This window comes from Podarcis pityusensis, assembly GCF_964106645.2.
Source record: "Podarcis pityusensis genome assembly, chromosome: 14".
Lineage (NCBI taxonomy): Eukaryota > Metazoa > Chordata > Lepidosauria > Squamata > Lacertidae > Podarcis > Podarcis pityusensis.
The window spans coordinates 10,860,386-10,881,050 of NC_138039.1; the positions used below are offsets into that span (position 1 = coordinate 10,860,386).

General features: G+C 44.2%; 1 protein-coding gene across 2 annotated transcripts in view; it reads right to left on the reverse strand.

Moving 5' to 3' along the window:
• The window catches only part of USP42 (ubiquitin specific peptidase 42), a 36,807-nt gene that overhangs the window by 4,732 nt on the left and 11,410 nt on the right, over positions 1–20,665 (reverse strand). Inside the window, exons 4-15 of one of the 2 annotated variants that reach the window (XM_080980938.1) lie at positions 20,414–20,524; positions 19,763–19,865; positions 19,593–19,660; positions 19,403–19,473; positions 17,697–17,779; positions 17,113–17,224; positions 16,444–16,584; positions 7,121–7,221; positions 6,025–6,175; positions 4,650–5,390; positions 3,385–3,476; positions 663–1,961 (exon numbers count right to left, since the gene is read on the reverse strand). In XM_080980938.1, the coding sequence (XP_080837064.1) occupies positions 663–1,961; positions 3,385–3,476; positions 4,650–5,390; positions 6,025–6,175; positions 7,121–7,221; positions 16,444–16,584; positions 17,113–17,224; positions 17,697–17,779; positions 19,403–19,473; positions 19,593–19,660; positions 19,763–19,865; positions 20,414–20,524 (3,073 nt within the window). Of the gene's footprint in view, positions 1–662; positions 1,965–3,384; positions 3,477–4,649; positions 5,391–6,024; positions 6,176–7,120; positions 7,222–16,443; positions 16,585–17,112; positions 17,225–17,696; positions 17,780–19,402; positions 19,474–19,592; positions 19,661–19,762; positions 19,866–20,413; positions 20,525–20,665 lie in introns of both variants that reach the window. The other variant, XM_080980937.1, reaches the window with a different exon arrangement.

Here is a 20,665-nt window from a genome sequence, read left to right on the forward strand (position 1 = left end):
CAACTGGAGATGCTGGGGATTGAACGTGCAAAGGAAGCTATGGCCCCTTCCAAGTGAAAAATAGTAGAATTAAAAATAATTAAAAAATAAATGCCAGTGCACTGCAGAAACCACCACATTGCAGAGGTACCAGCTAGTTCGAGAAGCGGCAAGTCAATTCCCGACTATCCCATTCCAGGGTCATAAGCAACTGTCAGGGGAAGACCATAAAGCTTCACAAAAGTTGGGTGTGTACCCAACGCTAGTTGTACTTAAGAGTAAGACTCCATCTCCCTTAGGCCTCCTCCCCATTAGACTGCCTCCATGGGAGAGACAGGAAAGATCAGCACCTCCTACCACTGGAATGTGCCAGCCGGTCATTGTAAGCACTGTTTAAGAATTGGTGCCTGAGTTTGATTCCACCCCCTCTCTTGTGTGCTTTCCAGATTGCAAACCTGTGGGGAGGGACTGTCTTGCTAGGTAAGCCACACTAGGAGCCTTCTTGGCTGAAGAGGACTGCAAATGCTCTAAAATAAATAAAGGAGTAGATCCACAGAAATCAGCAGACATGGCTAATGGTGGGTCATTAATTTCAGCTGGCCAACTCCAAGTAGAACTTATTTGGGAATAGCCCTGGGCTCCTGCCATTGGCTTCCCCCCACCCCCACCAACTTTGCACTAACCTGGAATCTCTCTCTCTGTGTTTGCTTTTCAACTTCTTCTTCTTCTTCGACTTCTTGTGCTTCCGCCCTCTTTGTTCCTCAAGAGACTCACTCTGTGAGAGCTTACGGTGCCTCTTTTCCGGGGGGGTCTTGCTCCCCTCGGGGCTCTGGCACCTCCTCTTCCTTTCCTGGTCGTGAGTCCACCTGCTTTTATAATGATCGTATTTATACGGGCTACTGTAAACATGACTTGATTTGCTATAGTCTCTCTCGCAGTGAGTGAATTTCCTATCCTGATTGTACCTGGGGCCGTGGGAAGAATAGTAGTAGCTGTAAGGCCTGCAGCTCTCCCATCTCCTCGGGCCATCTTGGTAATACCGCTCCTTGCTCCACGACTGCTCCCCTTTCCCGTAGCAATGCCTGCTCCGTTCAGGGTCCGTTTTACCTCTGCTGCGAGATCTGTAAGAGGGATATTTCCCCATGCCCCTCTCAGGATCAGGGCTGCATGGGAATCTGTAATAGTTTGCATTGTAGTATTCTCGCCGGTAGTGCTCCTGCTTGGCCCTCTCCCTGCTGTAGGAGCACCACTTCTTGGGGTAGTGCCCTTCTGGCTGGCCCCGGGGGGCTACTGCTGCCTCCTCCTCTTCCTCCTCCTCGCTTTCAGAGCGCTTCCTTTTGGAACGGTAGTGCTCTTTGTCTATTTTTTTTGAAGTGGATATTTTTTCCTTAAGGGGCGAATGGGATTTCAACTCATGCCTTTCTGTATTTCCTATGAACTGTTTGCTGCTGCTCTCTCCCAATCTGCCGTTGTCCTTCGAACACTGGCTTCCTCCAACGGGGTCCAGCCTTGTAACGGAAGGTTCATCAGGAGGCGGGACATCCTCGTAGCGTTCCGCACTGTCTTGTGTTTCTTGGCATTTTTCTGCCACGTTTACAGTGGCAAGCTTTGGAGAACTACATTCACCGTCGGACCTTGTAAGGAGGGGGCTGTGCACCCCCTTTTCTGCTGCTCCCCTGACAGGCTCGGGGCTCTTTTCCCAAGCTGCTTTCCCTTCTTTTGGTCCCCTCATCTTTTCAGGATGGTCCTCCACATCACCTTCCCTAGGGAAGTCTTCCTCTGCTCCCAACGAACTGGATTTAGGGTCGTGCTGCCCATCACTCTCAAGAGGCGTGCTCTCTGTTTCGGCAACAGTCCTTTCACAGGAGTCTTCCGTCGTAGAGGTGATTTCAGGGTCTGAAGGGGCCAAATGAGTCTGGATGTTGTTAGGAAGAGTACTGGCTCCCTCTTCAGAAGGGCCATCTGTTTTTTCTGTTCCACTACCACTGCACATGAGAAAGAGAGAGATGCCACTGACCAGAAAAACAAATATATAGCAAACATTACATATACCTTCGCACTTTTTCAGCTTCCGGAAAACACTTCTCTCAAAGCAGAATAAAAGTCACAATATAAAGTACACGTACCCAGATGGTTTTAGGAATTGCGTGGACACAGAAACTTCATTCACGTGTCACAGTAAACCACAGGTAATGTCTAACTGTGATCCCTGAAGAAGTGTGCTTGCGCACGAAAGCTCATACCAAGAACTAACTTAGTTGGTCTTAAAGGTGCTACTGGAAGGATTTTTTTTATTTTGACTATGGCAGACCAACACGGCTACCTATCTGTAACTGTGATCCCTACCTTAGTGTTATGTCTAAACCAGGGATCATGGTTTATTTTGCCTCAACAAACCACAATACGTAGCAAATATTTTTTTCTCTCTTGGCTTACCGATCATCATTTATTGGGAGTGGAACAAACACAATCTCTGCTTTGGACATTATGTTAACCCAGGGGGTTGGGTTGTTTTCTTACAGCACAAATGGAAGCCTCAAAACAAACAAGAAAGGTGCAAACATGGTAAAACTATTAACTATGGTTCAGGTCTAATTTTCTGATGATATTATGAACTTACATGCTTTGCTTCTATGTTTTCATTTTCCTTTATTATTCATGTTTGCTCTACGTATTGTTACAATGCTGTTTTCGAAAAACCAATAAACTCTGCATTTAACTCCCCCCACCCCCATAAGTTTACTGTGATGCGCTAACTGACTGGGCCAATCTTACACCGAAGCAGAATTTTCAGAAATCTTCCTTGGAGCACCACTGTTGATAGAACATTAAATCCCACAAGGTATAAATGCTCCAAAGACTTGTGTTCTTTTAAGGGAATGAAAGAAGATGGTAGCTTGCCACAATCAAGAAGGAGTTTGTTCTACCATAGCTCTTACAATTCTATTTAGCCACGGAATACACTCTGTCTTTAAATGAAGTCTTTGGGTCACTAATTTACATCAGGAATGTGGACTTCCAGATGTTGCTGGACTGCAATGCCCATTATTGGCTGTGCCTGATAAGAGTTGAAGTCCATCAACATCTGGAAAGACAAAGGTCCCCATCCCTGCTTTAAATGCTCAATGTTGCCCAAGCTTTAGAAATCTCGAGAGATCCTGTTTAGACCGATTTCAGGACAATTATATAGAACTACTTTCTGGAGTATATTAGCATAAGGTGCACAACACCAGATGTTGTTGGAGCGAAGGCACAGCCCAAAGATTAAGCTCTGATTTCCACAAACCCTGCACTTATTTCCAAACAAATGGCTGCAGATCCTACAGAATTAGGCATCGGCAATATACTGTGTGAAAACACACGCGTCTGAAGGAAAGCGTATTGGAAAAAGCACATGTGTTTTACCTTATTTCCCCCGATGAGGTTTTCAGTTGATTGTATCTGAAAGAGTCTAAGATCCTGTCTTCAGGGACTGGGGGCAAAGCTGTAGGCACACCCTATTATTGAAAACAAATAAGGTTAACATGCAGTATCAGCCAATAGGGACAACAACTACTTTAAGTGCTTGTGAGAAACAAATTGCCTTCCTTCCTCACATGGGTAAGAGACGTATTAGCTAAGACTGGCTCCCACCAAGTACCATGTTCAATAAACACCAACTAGAAAAGGCAAAAGGAGTTTTAAGTAGCTGCCTTATACAGAGTCAGACCCCTGGTCTGCACAGCTTGGTATTGCTAGGGGGTTGCTAATGTGGTGCCTCCAAACTTCACTGAAGCTGTTTTGGCGCTCCCTGAATAAGAAGCAAAATTCTTCATCCAAGCCAAATTCTGCAGTACGAGTAAATGACATCAGTTTTTGCCATCCCTCCAGATGTTTTGATTTACATTTAGATGAATTACACAACCCAACCAACTCTGCCTATATTGGCTTCCATCAATAACTTCACTTGTGGGACATTTTGGACTACAACTCACGTCATCCCTAAATTCTGGCCATGGTAGCTGTGTCTGATGGGAGTTGTACCAGGTTGTGGAAGGCTGCCGTAATGCAATGGCAGATGTGTGGGGTATCCCCACAGCCATGCTGATAAGCCACAAGCTGATGCAGATGGAATGGTGGTTTGGAATCTGGGAAGCTGCCCCAGAAATGCTCACTCCCCAGCAAGGATGGATAACCTCTGCCCTTCCTAGATTAGCCGTGGTTGTCTACACCAGCGCCAACCATAGTTAAGGCTGCACCAGGACTCCCATCCCAGCTGAAATATGAAGTGGATTTACAAACCCCGGTTAAGAGGGAAACTGATTAGCGCTAGCCGCCACTGTTAGCATCATGGAATGCCAAAGCACAGGTAAGATCTACAAAGGTAGAGGGGAGAAAGAATTCATGCCACAGTGCAGAAGGAAAGGAGCATGGGTCTTGCTATCAACAGCTTCAAGTTTATTTGTATCCAGCCTTCCTTCCATAGAACACAAAGCTGTGTGCACAGGATTCCCAGGCAGTCTCTCATCCAGGCCCCAACCATACTCAGACCCTCCTAGCTCCAGCAACACTGTTGCATCATGGGACTTCAAGACCACACCCTAGACCACAGACTTTGCAAGCCATGGTTTGAAGGGAGCTGGCATCACACCTGCACTGAGCCACAGAAGCTGGAGCGGAAAAATACTCACTTTCCCAGGCAACCCATTTGCTTTGGAGAACGGGTTTTCGGCTGATTTAGCAGGCTTTGCTTGGCTAGTGGAATCGTTGCATATCTGTCCGTTTTGTTTAGGGGTATCATTTATACTAATGGAAACAAGAACGGTAATGTTTTTCGGCGCTTCGTGCTGCGGAGCCTCCTTCTCAGCGTTGTGACAACAAGAGCCCTCCAATGCGCTGGCTGCATTTTCAGCTAGAATGCCGTTGAGGGGTGCAGCGTGGCCGTTCTCTTTCACCAGTCCTTTGGACTCCTCGTCGGAGTCTTCAGAAGATTCTGCCCCGTAAGGGACCAACGTGCTGGGGTTCAGCTTGGACTTGCCATTCACTACCAACTTGGAGCAAGGTTCGCTCGGAGGCATTTGCTTGGGGACTTGGTTAGGAGCCGAGACGGCAGGTGCGCTTGAGGTAGATTGCACAGCAGCAGGGCTGGAAATGGTCGAGGACGGGGCAGGCTTGCTGGGGTTGTCCAAGGTACAGCTGGCGTGAGAGACACTTTGGCGAGCAGACAGCTTGTTGTGAATACTGATGGTTATTTTTTGCTTCTTGGAAGGGTCGGGAGTGGCGGCGGCGGTAGGCCTGTTCATCGTCCAGTTTGGGATAGACATGGCCGGAGGAGCAGAAGATGGCCTGGTGAGGGTGACGTTACTAGCGATTGCCACAGAACCGCTGGGAGTTTCTTTCAGGGATGCCGTTCCATTCAAATGATTCGAATTCTACAATGATGAAAAATAAATCCTCTGAGAAAGATAAGCCTATGTAGAAACTAGCTTACAGCAGAAAGGCAAATTTTACATTTGTTGCTCCACCCACTTTCATATCTGGCTCCACCCACTGGTATGTGGCCCTTGGAAGGCTGCCCAGAAAGGAGTGCGGCCCTCAGACTGAAATAGATCCCCTACCCCTGCATTAGAGCAACAAATGTACATAATTTGTTGTTTCAAAAACCCAGATTTCCACTACAGTCGTACCTCGGAAGTCGAACAGAATCCGTTCTGGAAGTTCGTTCGACTTTCAAAATGTTCAACTTCCAAAGCGCAGCTTCTGAGTGGCTGCAGGAAGTTCGGGTTCCAAAAGAACGTTCGAAAACCAGAACACTCACTTCCGGTTTTCGATCGTTCAGGAGCCGGAACTTCGACTCTCAAGGTGTTCGGGAGCAGAGGTATGACTGTACTTGTTTGAGAGCAAAATTTCTGTAAATGTTGCAACATTTACTTACCAGGTGTTTCACCTGCATTGCAAAAAGAGGCACAGAGAAGTTACAGTAACTTTTAGAGCTACAAGATTTCAGTAAACCCTTGCTGCCTAACTTGCTACCTTTATGCCACTGGCTTCAGAAGAGAGAAGTACCTTAATCATGTGAGGGGGTAGTTGTGGTCCAATAAAGCCTGGCGCAGTCTGCTTATTGACTACCCGCTGATTGATAACAGGTCGAGGAGAAGACTGCCCAGGAGTGTGAACGGAATGAATGTGTTCGCCGCCATTTTTCATGTCATGGGACCTAACAAATAAAAGACATATTGATCCACATTTGTTGACTAAATTTCTTTCTTTCTTTCTTTGCACAAACCTATTTCTACCATGAAATTCTCCCTAGGGCTCCTATGACTTATTTGTCTCTCATGCTTTCAGTCGTAGTTGAACGTTCTAACCACTATACCACACTGCTATGGCTAGCAGCAGCTGCCAGAACACCATAGCAGACTTGCTACACAAGTTGCCCAAAGAATAGAAAAGGGAAGACAGATAACATGCTTTTGACATATTTGCAAGACAGCTTTCGCTCCTTGCAAGGCAACACCCCATAATGACTGAGGAGGGATGTCAGCCAATTTAGGTTACCCAACTGGCTAAACAGCAAATGCTGGTCGGTTTGTGTCTCTGCTTGAACCAGCTCCCCCAAAATCCGTGTGCCAGATGCCGAAGAGTCAGTGAGTGCAGAAGGGTATTTGTATCCAGTGACTAGAACTGTCTGGCTAACAGGCTTTAAGTTAAGCCAAGAGTGGGTAAACTTCAACTTTGTGGAAATCTTCCTTTTTTAACTAGAAACCCAATGTCTACCAACTGGAGCCAAGTACACAGTTGTGGTCTTTAAAGTGGTTGAACCAGATGTACTAACACTGGCCAACAGAGTTACAGGAAGGCTTGGTGAGAAAGACAGCAGTTAGCACATGTGTTTCAGAGACAAGTAAGGCAGGAGAAACCAGCACATTTTTAAAAAACCAGCACATTTTTGCTTGCTCCTGCTGTTGCTACAATCTTTGGTAGTTGGAAACCCTTGCCGATCTATGGCAAACCACCCAGATTTCTACCAGTAGATAGACCTTCTTTCTGCCTGCCCCAATTTCAGCCCTTGAATTAGGAATGATTTCTCAAAACCCAAAAGGCTTTAGACATAACTAACAATGATGCAGGCACAGCGCAAGGGAAATCAACTTGCATATACCTGATATAAAAAAGTACGTAGGCTTGTTGATTCAATACAGTCCTGATGTCACTGTTTGAGACGGTGGAGTCATTCATCTGGTACCACTGCCCATTACTGGCCTGCAAAAAAGAAGAAGAAAACGTTATTGTCATCTTTGCAACTGGTTACAACATGGTAGTGTTTTTACGCAGTGCTTGAGCACACAGTGACATCTCAAGGTAGTTTTGGACGATGTGATTAGATCAGGAATGAGGGACTGGCAGCCTTCCAGATGTTGCTGGATATTTATTTATTTCATGAAATTTATATGCCCCTTGATCATCAAACAAACACACACTTCAAAACTGTTTACAGGAAAAAAAGACTACCTCTCCCATTACCCCCTGCCTGAGCCTGATGGAAGTTAGAGTCCAGGAACATTTAATAATACTAATAATTTTATTATCTGTACCCCATCCATCAGACTGGGTTGCCCCAGCCACTCTGAGCAGCTTCCAACAAATACAGAAGCATAATAAAACATTTGGTGGACTAGGAGCTCAATGCCCTTCCATTAGATGTCAAGGAAATAAACAACGATCTGACTTTTATAAGACATATGAAGTCAGCCCTGTATTGGGAACTTTTTTAATGTTTGATGTCTCACCACAGTTTTATAATTGTTGGAAGCCGCCCAGAGTGGCTGAGGCAACCCAGTCAGATGGGTGGCATATAAATAGTATTTTGATGGACCTCTGCAACTTTCAATGTCACTGGCAATAATATCTCCAGAAGTGCCTTTCTAGGATGTGGCTGAAAGGAACTGATGAATGGTGGGCACTTCCTGGAAGTGGTGCTACAGGCCTCCTGGGCCTGCCCCACATAGTTTTATTCTATCCCCTAGTAGCAGGATCCCATCTAACACGCATCCTAGAAACCTCTGCAGAGGAAGAGGCAGATGACCTTACTCAAGCTGAAGACCAGGAGGAACCCACAGCAGTTCAAGGGCAGCCTAAGAGATACCTCATCTGTCTCCCCATTTTAATTCCAGCCTTAATCACCAATTTCTCCAACACCAAACTTAGCCCTCAGGAGCGAAGGTGGCAGTAGAGCTAATGGGAAGCCCCAAAGTCACCATAGGAACATTAATCTGGTTGCCAAGAAAGCTCTATCACCAGGGCTCTATTTAGAAGGGTCTATGTGGGAGGAGGAAAAAGATGCCATTGCAAGCAGTGACACAGTAGAGATGGAGCTGGCAGTCTCTATGTCTTTTCTGGACATTTGCTGGGTTAACAGCTCCCTTCCAAGATCATTAATCTCCCGCGCTCCCTGGCTCAGCTCCTGTGCCAGTTCTGACTCTGGTTCCATCTTCCCCACTGGGTGTTCCTCACACCCATTTGTGGTCTTTAACATCTATGTGAAATCGCTGGGAGGACATCATCCAGGGTTTTGGAATTTCCTGTCATCATAACACAGATGGCACACAGTTCTACATCTCCTTTCCATTAAAAACCCAGTGGGTCATGAAAGTCTTGGGGCCACAACTGAAAAGGCCGCCTTCTGCCAGGGTACCTGCCCACCACATCAGATGGTGGCAGGACCAAAGAAGTGCCTGCAAAACGGAACAAAGGTCCTGGGGAAAGTTCACACAGCTGAGGAGCAAGGGACTTAATTCCTGAGATATCATAGGAAGGTAGACCAAATTCTGAAGCAGTCCAGCCTATATTGGCCAGCTAGTTCTCCCAAATTATTCAATCTCGCAAGCATACTAGGTATCATGTCCAGCAGACATGCTATGAAGCCCAGAAGCAGGAAGAGAAATTTGCGTGTTTGATGGCACTTTGAGATCAGAATTTTCAGAATGCCAAGTTGAAAGAGAAAGTAAAGCGGAACAGTTAAAAGGTGACTAAGAGTTCATCAATCTCCTAAATATATTTTTTAAGGGACAGTAAATAGCATAAGTAGACTGTTTATAATATGCCAGGAAACCATAATCTCTCTTCTGCCCCCAAATAATGCATTCAAGTTTTGGCATCATTTCCATCCAACTTTTTTGCTCCATGCATCCACGTAATTTGTAAGAAGTTGTAACAGGCATAATTGTTAACTGTACTCTATTATCAACATAAACAAAGCTGCTAAGTACACCTAATATTACCATACACCATATCCACTGATGTCTCCCAGTGTGATGTACTTAATTTCACGCATCAAAATTCCAGCAGCAGTATACACTGAATAATTTATATTCATAATTTCTCACGCTTCTGAGCAAGGTAAGTGGTTGATTTCATATGCTCCAGATTCTAACATAGGGACAGGGAACTGGAAAGCACAAACATCAAGTGGATTTATGATATTTAGAAACAAAATGTCCCAATCTTAATTGAAAAATGGCACTCTAGGGACCAGGCAACAAGAGAAAGCCTGCCCTCCAGTGGAAAAAATGTGAAATAAGCGTGCCATATTGCTGTACTACTAATAGTTAAATGTGCCCATATGTCTTGGACTAGGGAGACCCAGGTTCAAATCCTCAGTCAGCTGTGACTGACACTCTCTCTTAGCCCAGCCTACCTGCAGAATTCTTAGGAGGATAAAATCACATATGTTGCTTTAAGCTCACTGGAGAAAAGGAAGAATTTAAGTGCCAACAAATAAAACAGGACGATTCTGAAGTTATCACAGTCCATACGGGCCATTTAGTCCTCCCAAATTATTCCACGTCACAAGGGAAGGATCACATTTCTACAGGCACAAGACAGTAATGCTGGATAGGTCAAATCACATCCTACCATTCTAAAGCCTGGACATTATTATGTTAATAAAACCCGTAAGATTTGTCCCAACTGTCTGAAATTAGGCGGAGAGGGTTATTGGTGTGTTAAGTGCCGCACGCTGCCCACATTTCAGACGGGTTTGGTGCAAAATGTTTGAGATGTAGCAGCTTAAAGAATTCACCATTTGAGACAAATCTGGCTTCTTCCATTCATTTCTGCCAGGTATAACATACCTTCAGAGTTCTTGTTTTTTGCCCCTTTAACCGAGTCCAAAAATTCGAGGGAATAGCAGAGGCCTTGCCCTTCCTGTTTTGATAAAAACCCATTGTGTATTTATCAGCTTACACAGTTTTAAAACCTCAGTACATTTTCCAGCAACAGCAGTAACTACAAGGAAGCCCATGCTCAGAGCCTCTGTTCACATGCCCAGGTTGAGCCTCTTCCCTAAACAAAGATGGCCACCCTGCAGGGAGTTGGATTAGATGACCCTTTAGGGTCCCTTCCAAATCTGTAATTCTATTCTATAACCACAAGGGGGGAAAGGCTGGTTGTGAACAAGTTTTTTTTTGTGTGTGGTGCCTGCATGGCTATGCCTATAGTGACTAGACCACTCAGGAGGGATCTTTATTGCTAAGAATTGAGTCCACCACATCACATATTGATGAGATACTCAAAGCATGTCACCATGCAGGAAATGATCGAAGTAGTAATCAGAAAAAAAGGAAAATAACTAAAGGCTACAGACAGTTAAGCTAAAAACATGATCAAGTATAAAGACAAGACATAGGCAGTTACACAGGATGAAACTATTCAGGCTTGCCACCACAAGAAACAAAAATTATTTTTCATCCAAGATACTGCTTGATGCTATATTTCAATAGCTGAAATAAATGCATCCTGGGACTTGCAGCTGACAGCTAATTTTACTAACAAAACAGCATTTCAGACTGTTTCCGAACAATCTTACTTCAGAGGATTAGTATGAAGTTTCTAGTGTCTGGCATAAATCATCCTCTCTCCCACCCCCCCCCTAAGAGTCTTGTACGATTTTGAAATTAGATTTTTTTGGCAGCACAAATAAATCTGTTGCGTTTATTCGGCTACACAACCACCTTAACTGACAATACAACTGGTACATTACAAAATAAGAAAATGAATTGTGGGGGAACAGATATCTTGATCACGTTTATTCTACCTAGAAATGTACATTTTAAAGCATGTCAGCATTTTAAATTTGAGTCCATTTTGCTAACTGAAGGGGGGGAAAGTTTTTACTTAGCTTAGTATTATTACCAGACAGATAGCCTAGTGCCACCAGTCCAAACAACCTACTGATTTTTCTTGTCACAGAAACTAGTCCTAGTTTCTCAACTTGCTAGTCCAAGAATTCCTAAACTCTGTTTAGGCTGGTACCACAGATTTTTGTAGATTAATTTTATACCCTGCTAACTGTATAATGATGTTTATGAATTATTGCTTTCACTGACTGGTATTAGTCAAGGAAAAAGACAATATGGCTGGTTTGGATCCTGTGTGCAAGCTGAAGATCACATATCAGGAGGAAGAGATCAGAGGCATCCATTTCTGATTGACTAACCACAGCTACTTGTCAAGATCAAATTCAGGGCATTCTGGTTTGAAGTCTACTTAGTTCAAACAAGCCAGGATCAAACCATGGTTTATGAACCATGGGAGTTCTCCATGTCTGGTCATAACAGGCAACTGTGGTTTAATATTAAACGTAGAATCTTCCATTTAATCTCCTCTGGCGTGTGAAAGCAAGCCTTGCATATGAGCAGTTCATCACCGGTTGTCCTTCAGAAGCTGTTCAATCCCATCTTTCCTGATCACCGACCATGCTGGCTGGGATCAATGGGAGTTAGAAGTCCAGCACCATCTGAAAGGCCACAGGTTCCTCATTCCTGGCTTAAGGAATCAGTTCTTCACACCGTGAGGAGGCTCACAGAAAAACAGCAATCTAGCAGTCAACAACTGTCAAATTAGAAAAGGCTACCACCAAGTCAACCAAATGAACTCCAGAATAAGTGGATTTTAAACCCTTTCCAGAAGAACAGTTCTAAACCCGCATCAAGGACAGATTCCACAGCCCTGTGGCCATGACAATTAAGGCCCAGCTCCACGTGGCTGATATGCAATGAAAATACAAAGGAGCAGGGTCTGGCCCACAGAAGCACATGTTGGGAAAGGTGGTCCCTCACTCTGTAGAATCTGACCTTCAACTGAACCAGGAACATGAAAACCAAGTGAAGCTGAAATTTGTGAGGAGGCTGTGGAATCTGGGCAGAGGCAAGACTACTGCAGAAAAAACAATAAGAGATGACAACCAGCTTCAAGGCAAGGAACGGGCTAAGAGGAACACAACACAAGGATTTTCCTGTGTATCCAAGCAACAGACAGCTGCTTCTCTTTCCTGCTCAGAGAGAAAGCAATAGGATTATATACACAGTTACAACGAGCAGGGCCCTTTTCACCCAGCCACCATCCAATTACAATTAGTCCTTAACCTTGTATTGCTTCAACAACAGTCAAATTTCCTTATGCTACAGCTCAGGCTGAAAATCAATTACAGAGCAGTGGTGGCCAGACTTCATATTCTTGTTTCACTAGAATCTCAAGGTCCACAAATTGGAGCCAGGTGCGAAATAGAGGCTGGAGGCTGCAGTGGTAGAACCAGATGTAAAACGGTGGCGCTGAAAGTACAGCCAACTATCCGAATCACTGTGTACTCCATGAGCCACACAATGAATTAAAGAAACCAGGATCTACACTTGAGTTACTATGAATCAGGAATCCCAACACAAAACTAGAGCGGCAAACAATTTATATTTTATAGAAAAGCTTAAAAATAAACTTTTTAAAATGTGCATTGCTACCCGCTTTTGTTAACTGGGCAGGCTTCTCCAACCTGATGTCCTCTAGATGTTGTTGGACTACAATTTAAATCATGCCTGACCAGTGGCCATGCTTGTTGGGGCTGATGGGCGTGGTAGTTTAAAACAAACTGTACGGCACTAGGCTGGGGAAGCCTGCTGCTGATAGTCAAGAGACCTTTGCTGACCTACTATCAAACACACAGAGATCTACCAGTACCTCCAAACCCCCCTTCTGCCACCCGATACAGAAGAATGTTCACTGCCCTGTGAACTCCATGTCTGCGCACCAACTGCACACGGCACACCGACAAACTGAATGCAGAGTCTTGCAACTGCTGCTGCTGCCCCTACCACCTCCAGCAGGTGACTGCCCGAGACAGAAGAGGTTGTGCAGCTTTCCCTTCATGTCTCAGGTGTCTGGCAGCGGGGTTTCCCAGTTGGAGACAGGGATGGCAGCAACAGGCAGGCAAGCGAGGAGACAAGAATGCCACGTGAGCAGCGTTTGATTTGCTGGCATGCCAGAGTCAGGTGTTGAGTGCAAAAAAACCTACGCCCCTTGTTCTCCTTGTACTGCCACAGCAGGATGCTTCTGAAGTTCTAGGATGAGGCTGACCCCCAACAGCGCAGACAGAAATGTATTCTAAAGCATGATGGTCAAAGTGATCTGAATACACATAAGCTGTGTTTGTTATCAGGACAGACAACATGTGTCTAAAGTCATTACCAGTCTACTTTGAATGTCTGCTTGTTTTCACCCAGACGCCTTTCACCCCTGTGGCTCAGTTTGTTACCAGCCCAGCCCGGTAATGCAGGGATCCAAAACCCTGACCTTCCCAGTGCTGTTGGGTCTCTAAGGGACAGCTTGCCCTCAACCTTTCTTGGAGAGATCCAGTACTGGGCTCCAGCCTGCCTGCAGCATCTTCTAGCCCACTTGAGCCTTGCCTACACTGAGCAGTATACATCTAAATCACTGCACACAAAACAACTTCTGCAAAACTTCTCCTCTCCGTCTACCCCCTGCACACCACCCTTAAATGTTTTCCAGAGGGACTGGAGGAAGGGAGACTAGGGAAGTCCCATCTCCTACAAACACACAATTTTTTAGATGGATACAACCCACTGAAAAAACACACAAGATGGTAGTGGCACTAGGGAGCAACACAAATCACAACCTCCTGGCATCACAGAGATGCAGGGTGGAATTCCCCCCCCTCCCAGTGCTTCATTTTTCCACCAAAAATAAAATCTGTTTCATAAGTTCAATGTTAATAATGAACAGGTGCCAACTGTAAATAAATACTAGGAAAATAAATGCAAATAAATACTAGGCAAGCATCGCAGTCAAAGCGATTTAAATTTCCTTTTATTAAGTAAAAGTAAAATAAGCATGATAAATTAAGTCACATTCTAGGGCATCAGAACATTTTCTGATTCAAATTGGCCAGTAGTTTGCACAGGAAAATTTCCCAACTCAAAAAATTTCCAGAAAACCTGCATACCTACTAAAGAAAACAACTTGACACCACCTCAAACACATGTTTAACTGTTTAGTGAACAACTTGCCCCTGAGCTTGTATGATGACCTCAACATTATATATTAATCAGCACTCTTGTATTAGTACCTCGACTCTACTGAAATTCTGCTGTCTTCTCTCTGTTTGTAATGTCGTGTTATATTTGTGTGAAAACTTTTAGTAAATATAAATATATATCCAGAAAACCCACACCACTTATTTCCACCCCTCTCTTCTTTCAGGGTGGCAGATTCACAGAGCTGCATCACAAACGTTTCTGAGAGCTGCTTCAGCGATCATGTGGAATTCTAAGTCACAGGCCTACTGAGCTTCATAGTTGTCTTGCATGAACAGAAAGTATACCCCCGCACACACTTGTGGTTGGACATTGCAAGAGAAAAGAAATAGTGGTGGACAAACTGTCTTTCAAGGAAGTATGTCCTAGTTGTCTGCCGTTTGCTGAGCTTCTCTTTCAAGAACTCCTAATAAACTTCCAAGGAACCCTAGAATTCCCTGAAACATAGTGTGAAAACCACTACATTGAAAAACAGCCCTTTGCTTTTGCTAGGGGCCTTGCTAATGACATGGAAGACAACATATTTTTTAGTTGCTGAAACCATCCCTGGCACTCTGTCCTGGTGCAATGACCTCCTAACAGCCCAGCTAAAACAGAGGCAAACAACTAAAATTACAACATGAAAGTATTCTGGAGCTGTGGGCTGCAAGAGGACTATTGAGATGTCTCTGTAGGAAGAGAACACGTCCTTCCTTTTATCTGCCTCCCCTACCTAGCTTAGCATGCGTTACCTTTGTGTTACACCCAAGATATTTTGCTGCTGAGGCACAGGATGAAACATGCCCCCCCCCCCAAATACCAAAAGCTGACCACAGTGGCAATTGAATCTTACTAGCAATGGGATAGTAACCTGAGGACAGCAGACTAGCTTAGGGGATACAGCTCTGCCCTCTAACTCCTCACTGCCATCTCCTTAATTCTGGCTTATGTGGTCTGACATGGGTCTACCTAATGCTAAGGCTGCCCCCGATTTTATTCTTCTGAAAATGAATTGGGAAAGGTATACATGGGGGTATCACGTTTTATCCTTTCAATGTCTATGAGGCAGGTACATAGGAAAATAGGAAGCTGCCGTATACCAAGCCTTGATCTATCTACCTTGGTATTGTATACACTGAGTGGCAGCAGCTCTACGGGATTTCAAATGGGGAGGCTGAGAGAGAGAGAGAAACAAAAACAAAAACAGAGAAAGAGAGAAAGAAAGGAAGAAAGAAAGGAAGAAAGAAAGGAAGGAAGGAAGGAAGGAAGAAAGAAAGAAAGAAAGAAAGAAAGAAAGAAAGAGGAAATTGCCCAGGGCCAATCAGCAAGTGTCTCACAGCTGAGTGGAGATTTGAACCCAAGGCTTCACAGTCCATCGCCAACACATTGTCCCTCCACACTTACTTGCTGGGAGTCCTCTGGAGCTCTCGGCTCCACAAGCACTTTCTTTCCTTTGCAGCAAACTGTGATCCAGATTGCATAGGTAGGCTTGTCTTTGTCTTTTGGTCAGGGGGTTGGACTAGCTGGACTTTTGCTCCTTTACAACTCTATGGTGCTGTGAAATTAATGGGAGGTTTTTGGGTAGTGCTAAGACTCAGTAGTGCAGAAGAGAAGCCCCATCTAGAAAGCAACAACAATGGGCCTCTTTCAAAAGGACAAAAAAAAGAGGGATAAAGGACAACCTTTTTACGGGAAGGGGCCAAAGGAGGATATATCACAAAAAGTGCCTGCTTGCAAACACACTGAACAAAGACTTCAGTGCAAAGAAAAGGAAAAGAAATCCTTAAGTGGAAAATTTTTATTTTTAAAAAACTGGCTGCATTAAAGGGAGAGGCAACAGAGTGGAGCCCCCTCCGTCAGCCGGACTGGGATCAGCTGCTGTTTAGTTCCTCCATTCCCAGAACTGTTTCCACCAGCAGCCAATCCACTAGGCTGAATCTGAGGGAGGAGGTGACTGCAAGGTTCCCTCCACTGCTAGTTGGTGCCTCCCCTCCCAGAATTCTCTCCTGCAGTGACAATTCCACATTACATAGTTTTATGTAACCAGTGGCGGACAGTTGATTCCTCTTCCCTCCCCATTCCTTTTTCCTCTTGTATCGTGACTCTTATAAATAATATTTACCTTTATATAGCAGTAGTAATGTCCTGCATGACAGCTGAAACCAGTATGTACCAAAACTGCATACAATGCATAAATAATTGGCTCTCCATTTGGCTGGGACATATATGGCCGAATGTCCAAATACTCAGGGTATTTCACCTCCTAAACAGAAATGAAAGGGGGGAAAACACTTGCATTTTTCTCAATTCAGCAGAACAAGGTTTTGGTATGAAAAAAAGCCCTATACATCTCAGGACCAAGTTACTTGGGAAACTGCCTTATCTCTTTTATAGCTAGTAGTTCACTGTGTTCTGCAGGACAGTTTCTCTTTCAAGCTCCCAAGGTATCAGAAGCCTGATCTGTAGCAGGTTGGAGCTGGGCTTCTAATGTGGCCCCTCTGTTCTGTGGAGATATTCCTGTCAGGATACAACAGGTGTCCACTATCTTTGCTGAAGGCAACTTTTGTTTCTAGAAACTTGGACGAAAAGATGTACACCTATATGTACATTCTGTGTTGCTTTTAAACCTATACTTTGCTGTTCCTGTACTATATCATAATTAGCAGAATATAAAACCATTTTTATATCGTTCTTCACAATATTTGCTTCCAGGCTGCAGAATGCATTTTAACATGCGTCAATATTTATATCTGGGGCTATAAAATCCAATCCAGTTGTAGCACTGTGTTACCTTTGTAATTTTGCCACCACTGAAATTTGCGAACCGTTTCAAGGACAAGGTGAGTACGTTTGAAGCCCGATGTATTGTAAACCGCTTTGATGCAGGAACCATTTTTTTACACCTAAAACGTAAGCAGAGGACATCCAGTTCAGCTTTCGAGGCTATTTTCATTTGGTGTTATCCCATTTCCCTAAGTTCCCAGGGCAGCAACGACATAAATTCTGGAAACATTTTAAAAAGCTTTATGAAAAACAGCTTAAGATATTTTCTCCTCCAATGGTTTCAGGGTTGCCAGGGTTTTTTAGCTGCTCTTCTAATGCCCCGTTTATTTGTTTCTGAGAATGGGGAGGAGAAAATACAACTTCCAATTGTCCTCAATGAATTTGGATTGCTTTTAATACGCAAACAAGTGTCAAAATAAAGCTTGCTACACCACAGATCACTAAATATCAGTGATAAATAATTTAGCAAATGCCATTTTGCCTTGCAGTTGCACATTAAATGAAAGCCAAACTTTTTTTTAAAACCATGTAAGATTCATATGACAAATTGGTATTTTATTACAGAGAAACATTAAATTTATTTCTTCTTACTTGCTACATTTATAGGCATTTTCACCATCCAGCTGTTCTGGCTTGACAAACTGCTCCAGAGCTTTGTTAACACTTTGAGCTGACTAGAAAAAGAGGAAGAGGAGAACTGAAGTGAGCGTCGCAAATAAAAATAAAACTATTCCAAGTTAACTCTAGTTCATGGCAGAATCTTCCAACTACCAAATGCTTTAAATCAGTGAATTAGGCACTCCAAAGTCATCTCTATCTATCATCCCCCAAACTACAAACATTGTAAAATCATTTCCGTGGTTTTAAACGACGGCATAAAACCATTTTTGCAGGGGGCATGCCACCTAAATACTTCTTGAAGTACTTATTGAAGAAAATTCTTCTTCAATCAATAAAAAATTAAATTATCCAAGGGGACCTGCAAAAAAACTGCAGAGTGCTCCTGTCCGTTCTCCCAGTTTTCTGTTTCCCCTCCCGCAACAGTCAGTCAGCATTCCGCAGCAATAAGCATGCTCAGTCCTCATTGAGCTCTTTCTGAGTTCCTCCCCCCTTCAAGACTTTTGGACTCCTCCAAACCTTGGGGTTCCCCCAAAACAGCTCCATCTTGTGTGTGCATGGTTTCATTTTTGCTTCATAAGCAAAGCTCACCCTAGAACACTGGAAATGGGAGAGAATGCTGGAACTCATGGCCACAAGGTATGCTGATGGCCACTAACATATGCAGAGGAAAGACCTGTCAATGTCTGTTAATTACAACAGCTATATGGAACCCTCCATGTTGAGAGGGAGATGATACCCCTGATTGCCAGTTGCTGGCAGGGAAGGCAACAAGAGGCTGCCTTCTTGCATTCATGCCATGCCTGTGGATTTCCTGGAACAATCTGGTTGGTCATTGTGGGAAGTAGGATGCTAAACTACTTGGCCCTTTTGGTCTAATGAAGTAGGTCTCGTGTTACAGGAAAACATCTACTTTTCATGCACGCAATGATGAAGACAGTTTTTGCAGTACAGGCTTGCTCAAGCCTTCATTGTGGGGAATGATGGGGACTCTCAGGCCTGGGGCCAAATGTGGCCCTCCAAGTATTTAAGTCTGGCCCACGGGACTCTCACGTGCTCACCTCAAGTGCTTTTGTCTGGCTGGAATGTGCTCTTGAGCTGTGATAATGGGTTGTATCCAATTAAGCTCTACTTAGAGTAGACCCACAGAAATTAAGCCATCTGTTAGCTGTGTCCATGGGCGTAGCCAAGGGGGAGGTGCAAGGGGGCAACTTCCTCCTAAATCAATACAAATCTGAGGTTCTGCCCCCCTAACAAAAATCCTGGCTATGTCCATTACTTTTAATGGGTCTACTCTGAGTAGGACTAGCACCGGCTACAACCCAATGCTTCTTGCTTGCCTGGATGGAGGATGAAGAACTCTGTGGGCAGAAACTGCTGACTACTGCTACAACATAATCTGTTGTGGAAAAGGTAAGTGTCACATAGCTGCCTGATCCAATTTTTGCCTCTGGTCCCAACCCATCACTTGCATGAGGCTCCCAGAAAGCTGTACATGAAGGAATGTGCCCCCTGGGCTGTAAAAAGTCCCCCCCCCCCAGCTTTACTGAATGGAATGGAACTAACCCCATTGGCAGCTTTCTTATATTTTGGAGTAGAAAAGCACATTCCTAATCTAACCAAACTGCATGGCTGTTGGAGATTTAAACAAAGCTTTTTCTTTTTGCAAACTGGCATACCTTTATCTCCAATGTAATATCTAGGTATGGATCAAAAGTATCTGAAACTCCTTTGCAGTTCATACATTTTACTGAAACGGAAAAAAAGAAGTTTAGAATAATATGCAGTGATCGAAGCCAGAGTTCAACAGCACTCAAACAAGACAGATTGTCAACAATATGCTAAGATCCTGGTGTTTTAGGAACCTACCTCTAGATCTTAGGTATCCTCCAAATATTTGATGAATGAATGTGGTAGCTTGGGTATGTCTGTCCAATCTAAAAACAAATCACAGAAGTAGGTAATTTAGGTCAAAAGAGATTTCACAAACACAATAATAGTTCCGGGGGTGGGGGTGTACTACTCCAGCTACAACTTACTTGTTGCTACCATTCAGGCATGCTTTCTGCATAGCATCAACGGTGTACCGTAGAAATTCGTGTGCATCTTCCTGATTGCCAAAACGGAAATGCTTTGCTATTCCTAATATGCAAAGAAAGAAGTTACATTGAATATATCACATAAACCAGAGGTGGCAAAATGTTTTGGCCCAGCAGACCAGATCTTTACCTCCCCACACCCAGCAGGTCAACTTTAACAGGTGGGTGGAACCACCCATCTGATGTCAGCTGATGCACAGAGTTCAATCCTGCTTTCCCCAGGCAATGGCTGTGTGGGGCTGTCAATCCAGCCACGTATCTACCAGCCCACATTTGACATCACATATGACATCAGGTGTGGGCATGGTTTTGGAAAATGGCCTGGTGGGCCAAATTTGGTCTGTGGGCTGACAGTCCCCCACCCTGATATAAAAGTCAGGCTTACACAACCTGCAACTTACCAACTGAACTCAGACCCATCAGGGGCACAACATCCCTCCTGTTTTTGTTGCCTGCCTAAGACGGCAAAACTAGGAAAGTTGGTAGGCTACAATATATGGCTTTATGCTGTGGTGGGGTTTGTGGTTTACATGTCATGCAGACGCTATGTAGTTTAAAGCATACTAGATGTCAAAGAAGATAAACGCTTACGTCTAAGATCATTTATGACAGGCATAGGCTTGATGACATTGCCGGAGTTTGAAAGCGCCTGGGTGATGTGACCTTGCATGGTGCACATCATGCAAAATCCCTGCTCGTGACCTGAAAAGGAAGGGGGGCAGGGGAGAAATACCCATCCTGTATTATAAAACAAACAATTGGACAAACCTTTTTGCAGCTCACAAAAAGCAGTCAGTCAAACAAAACATTGCTTCAAGGATAAGTCATTGCAATTGCTTCAAG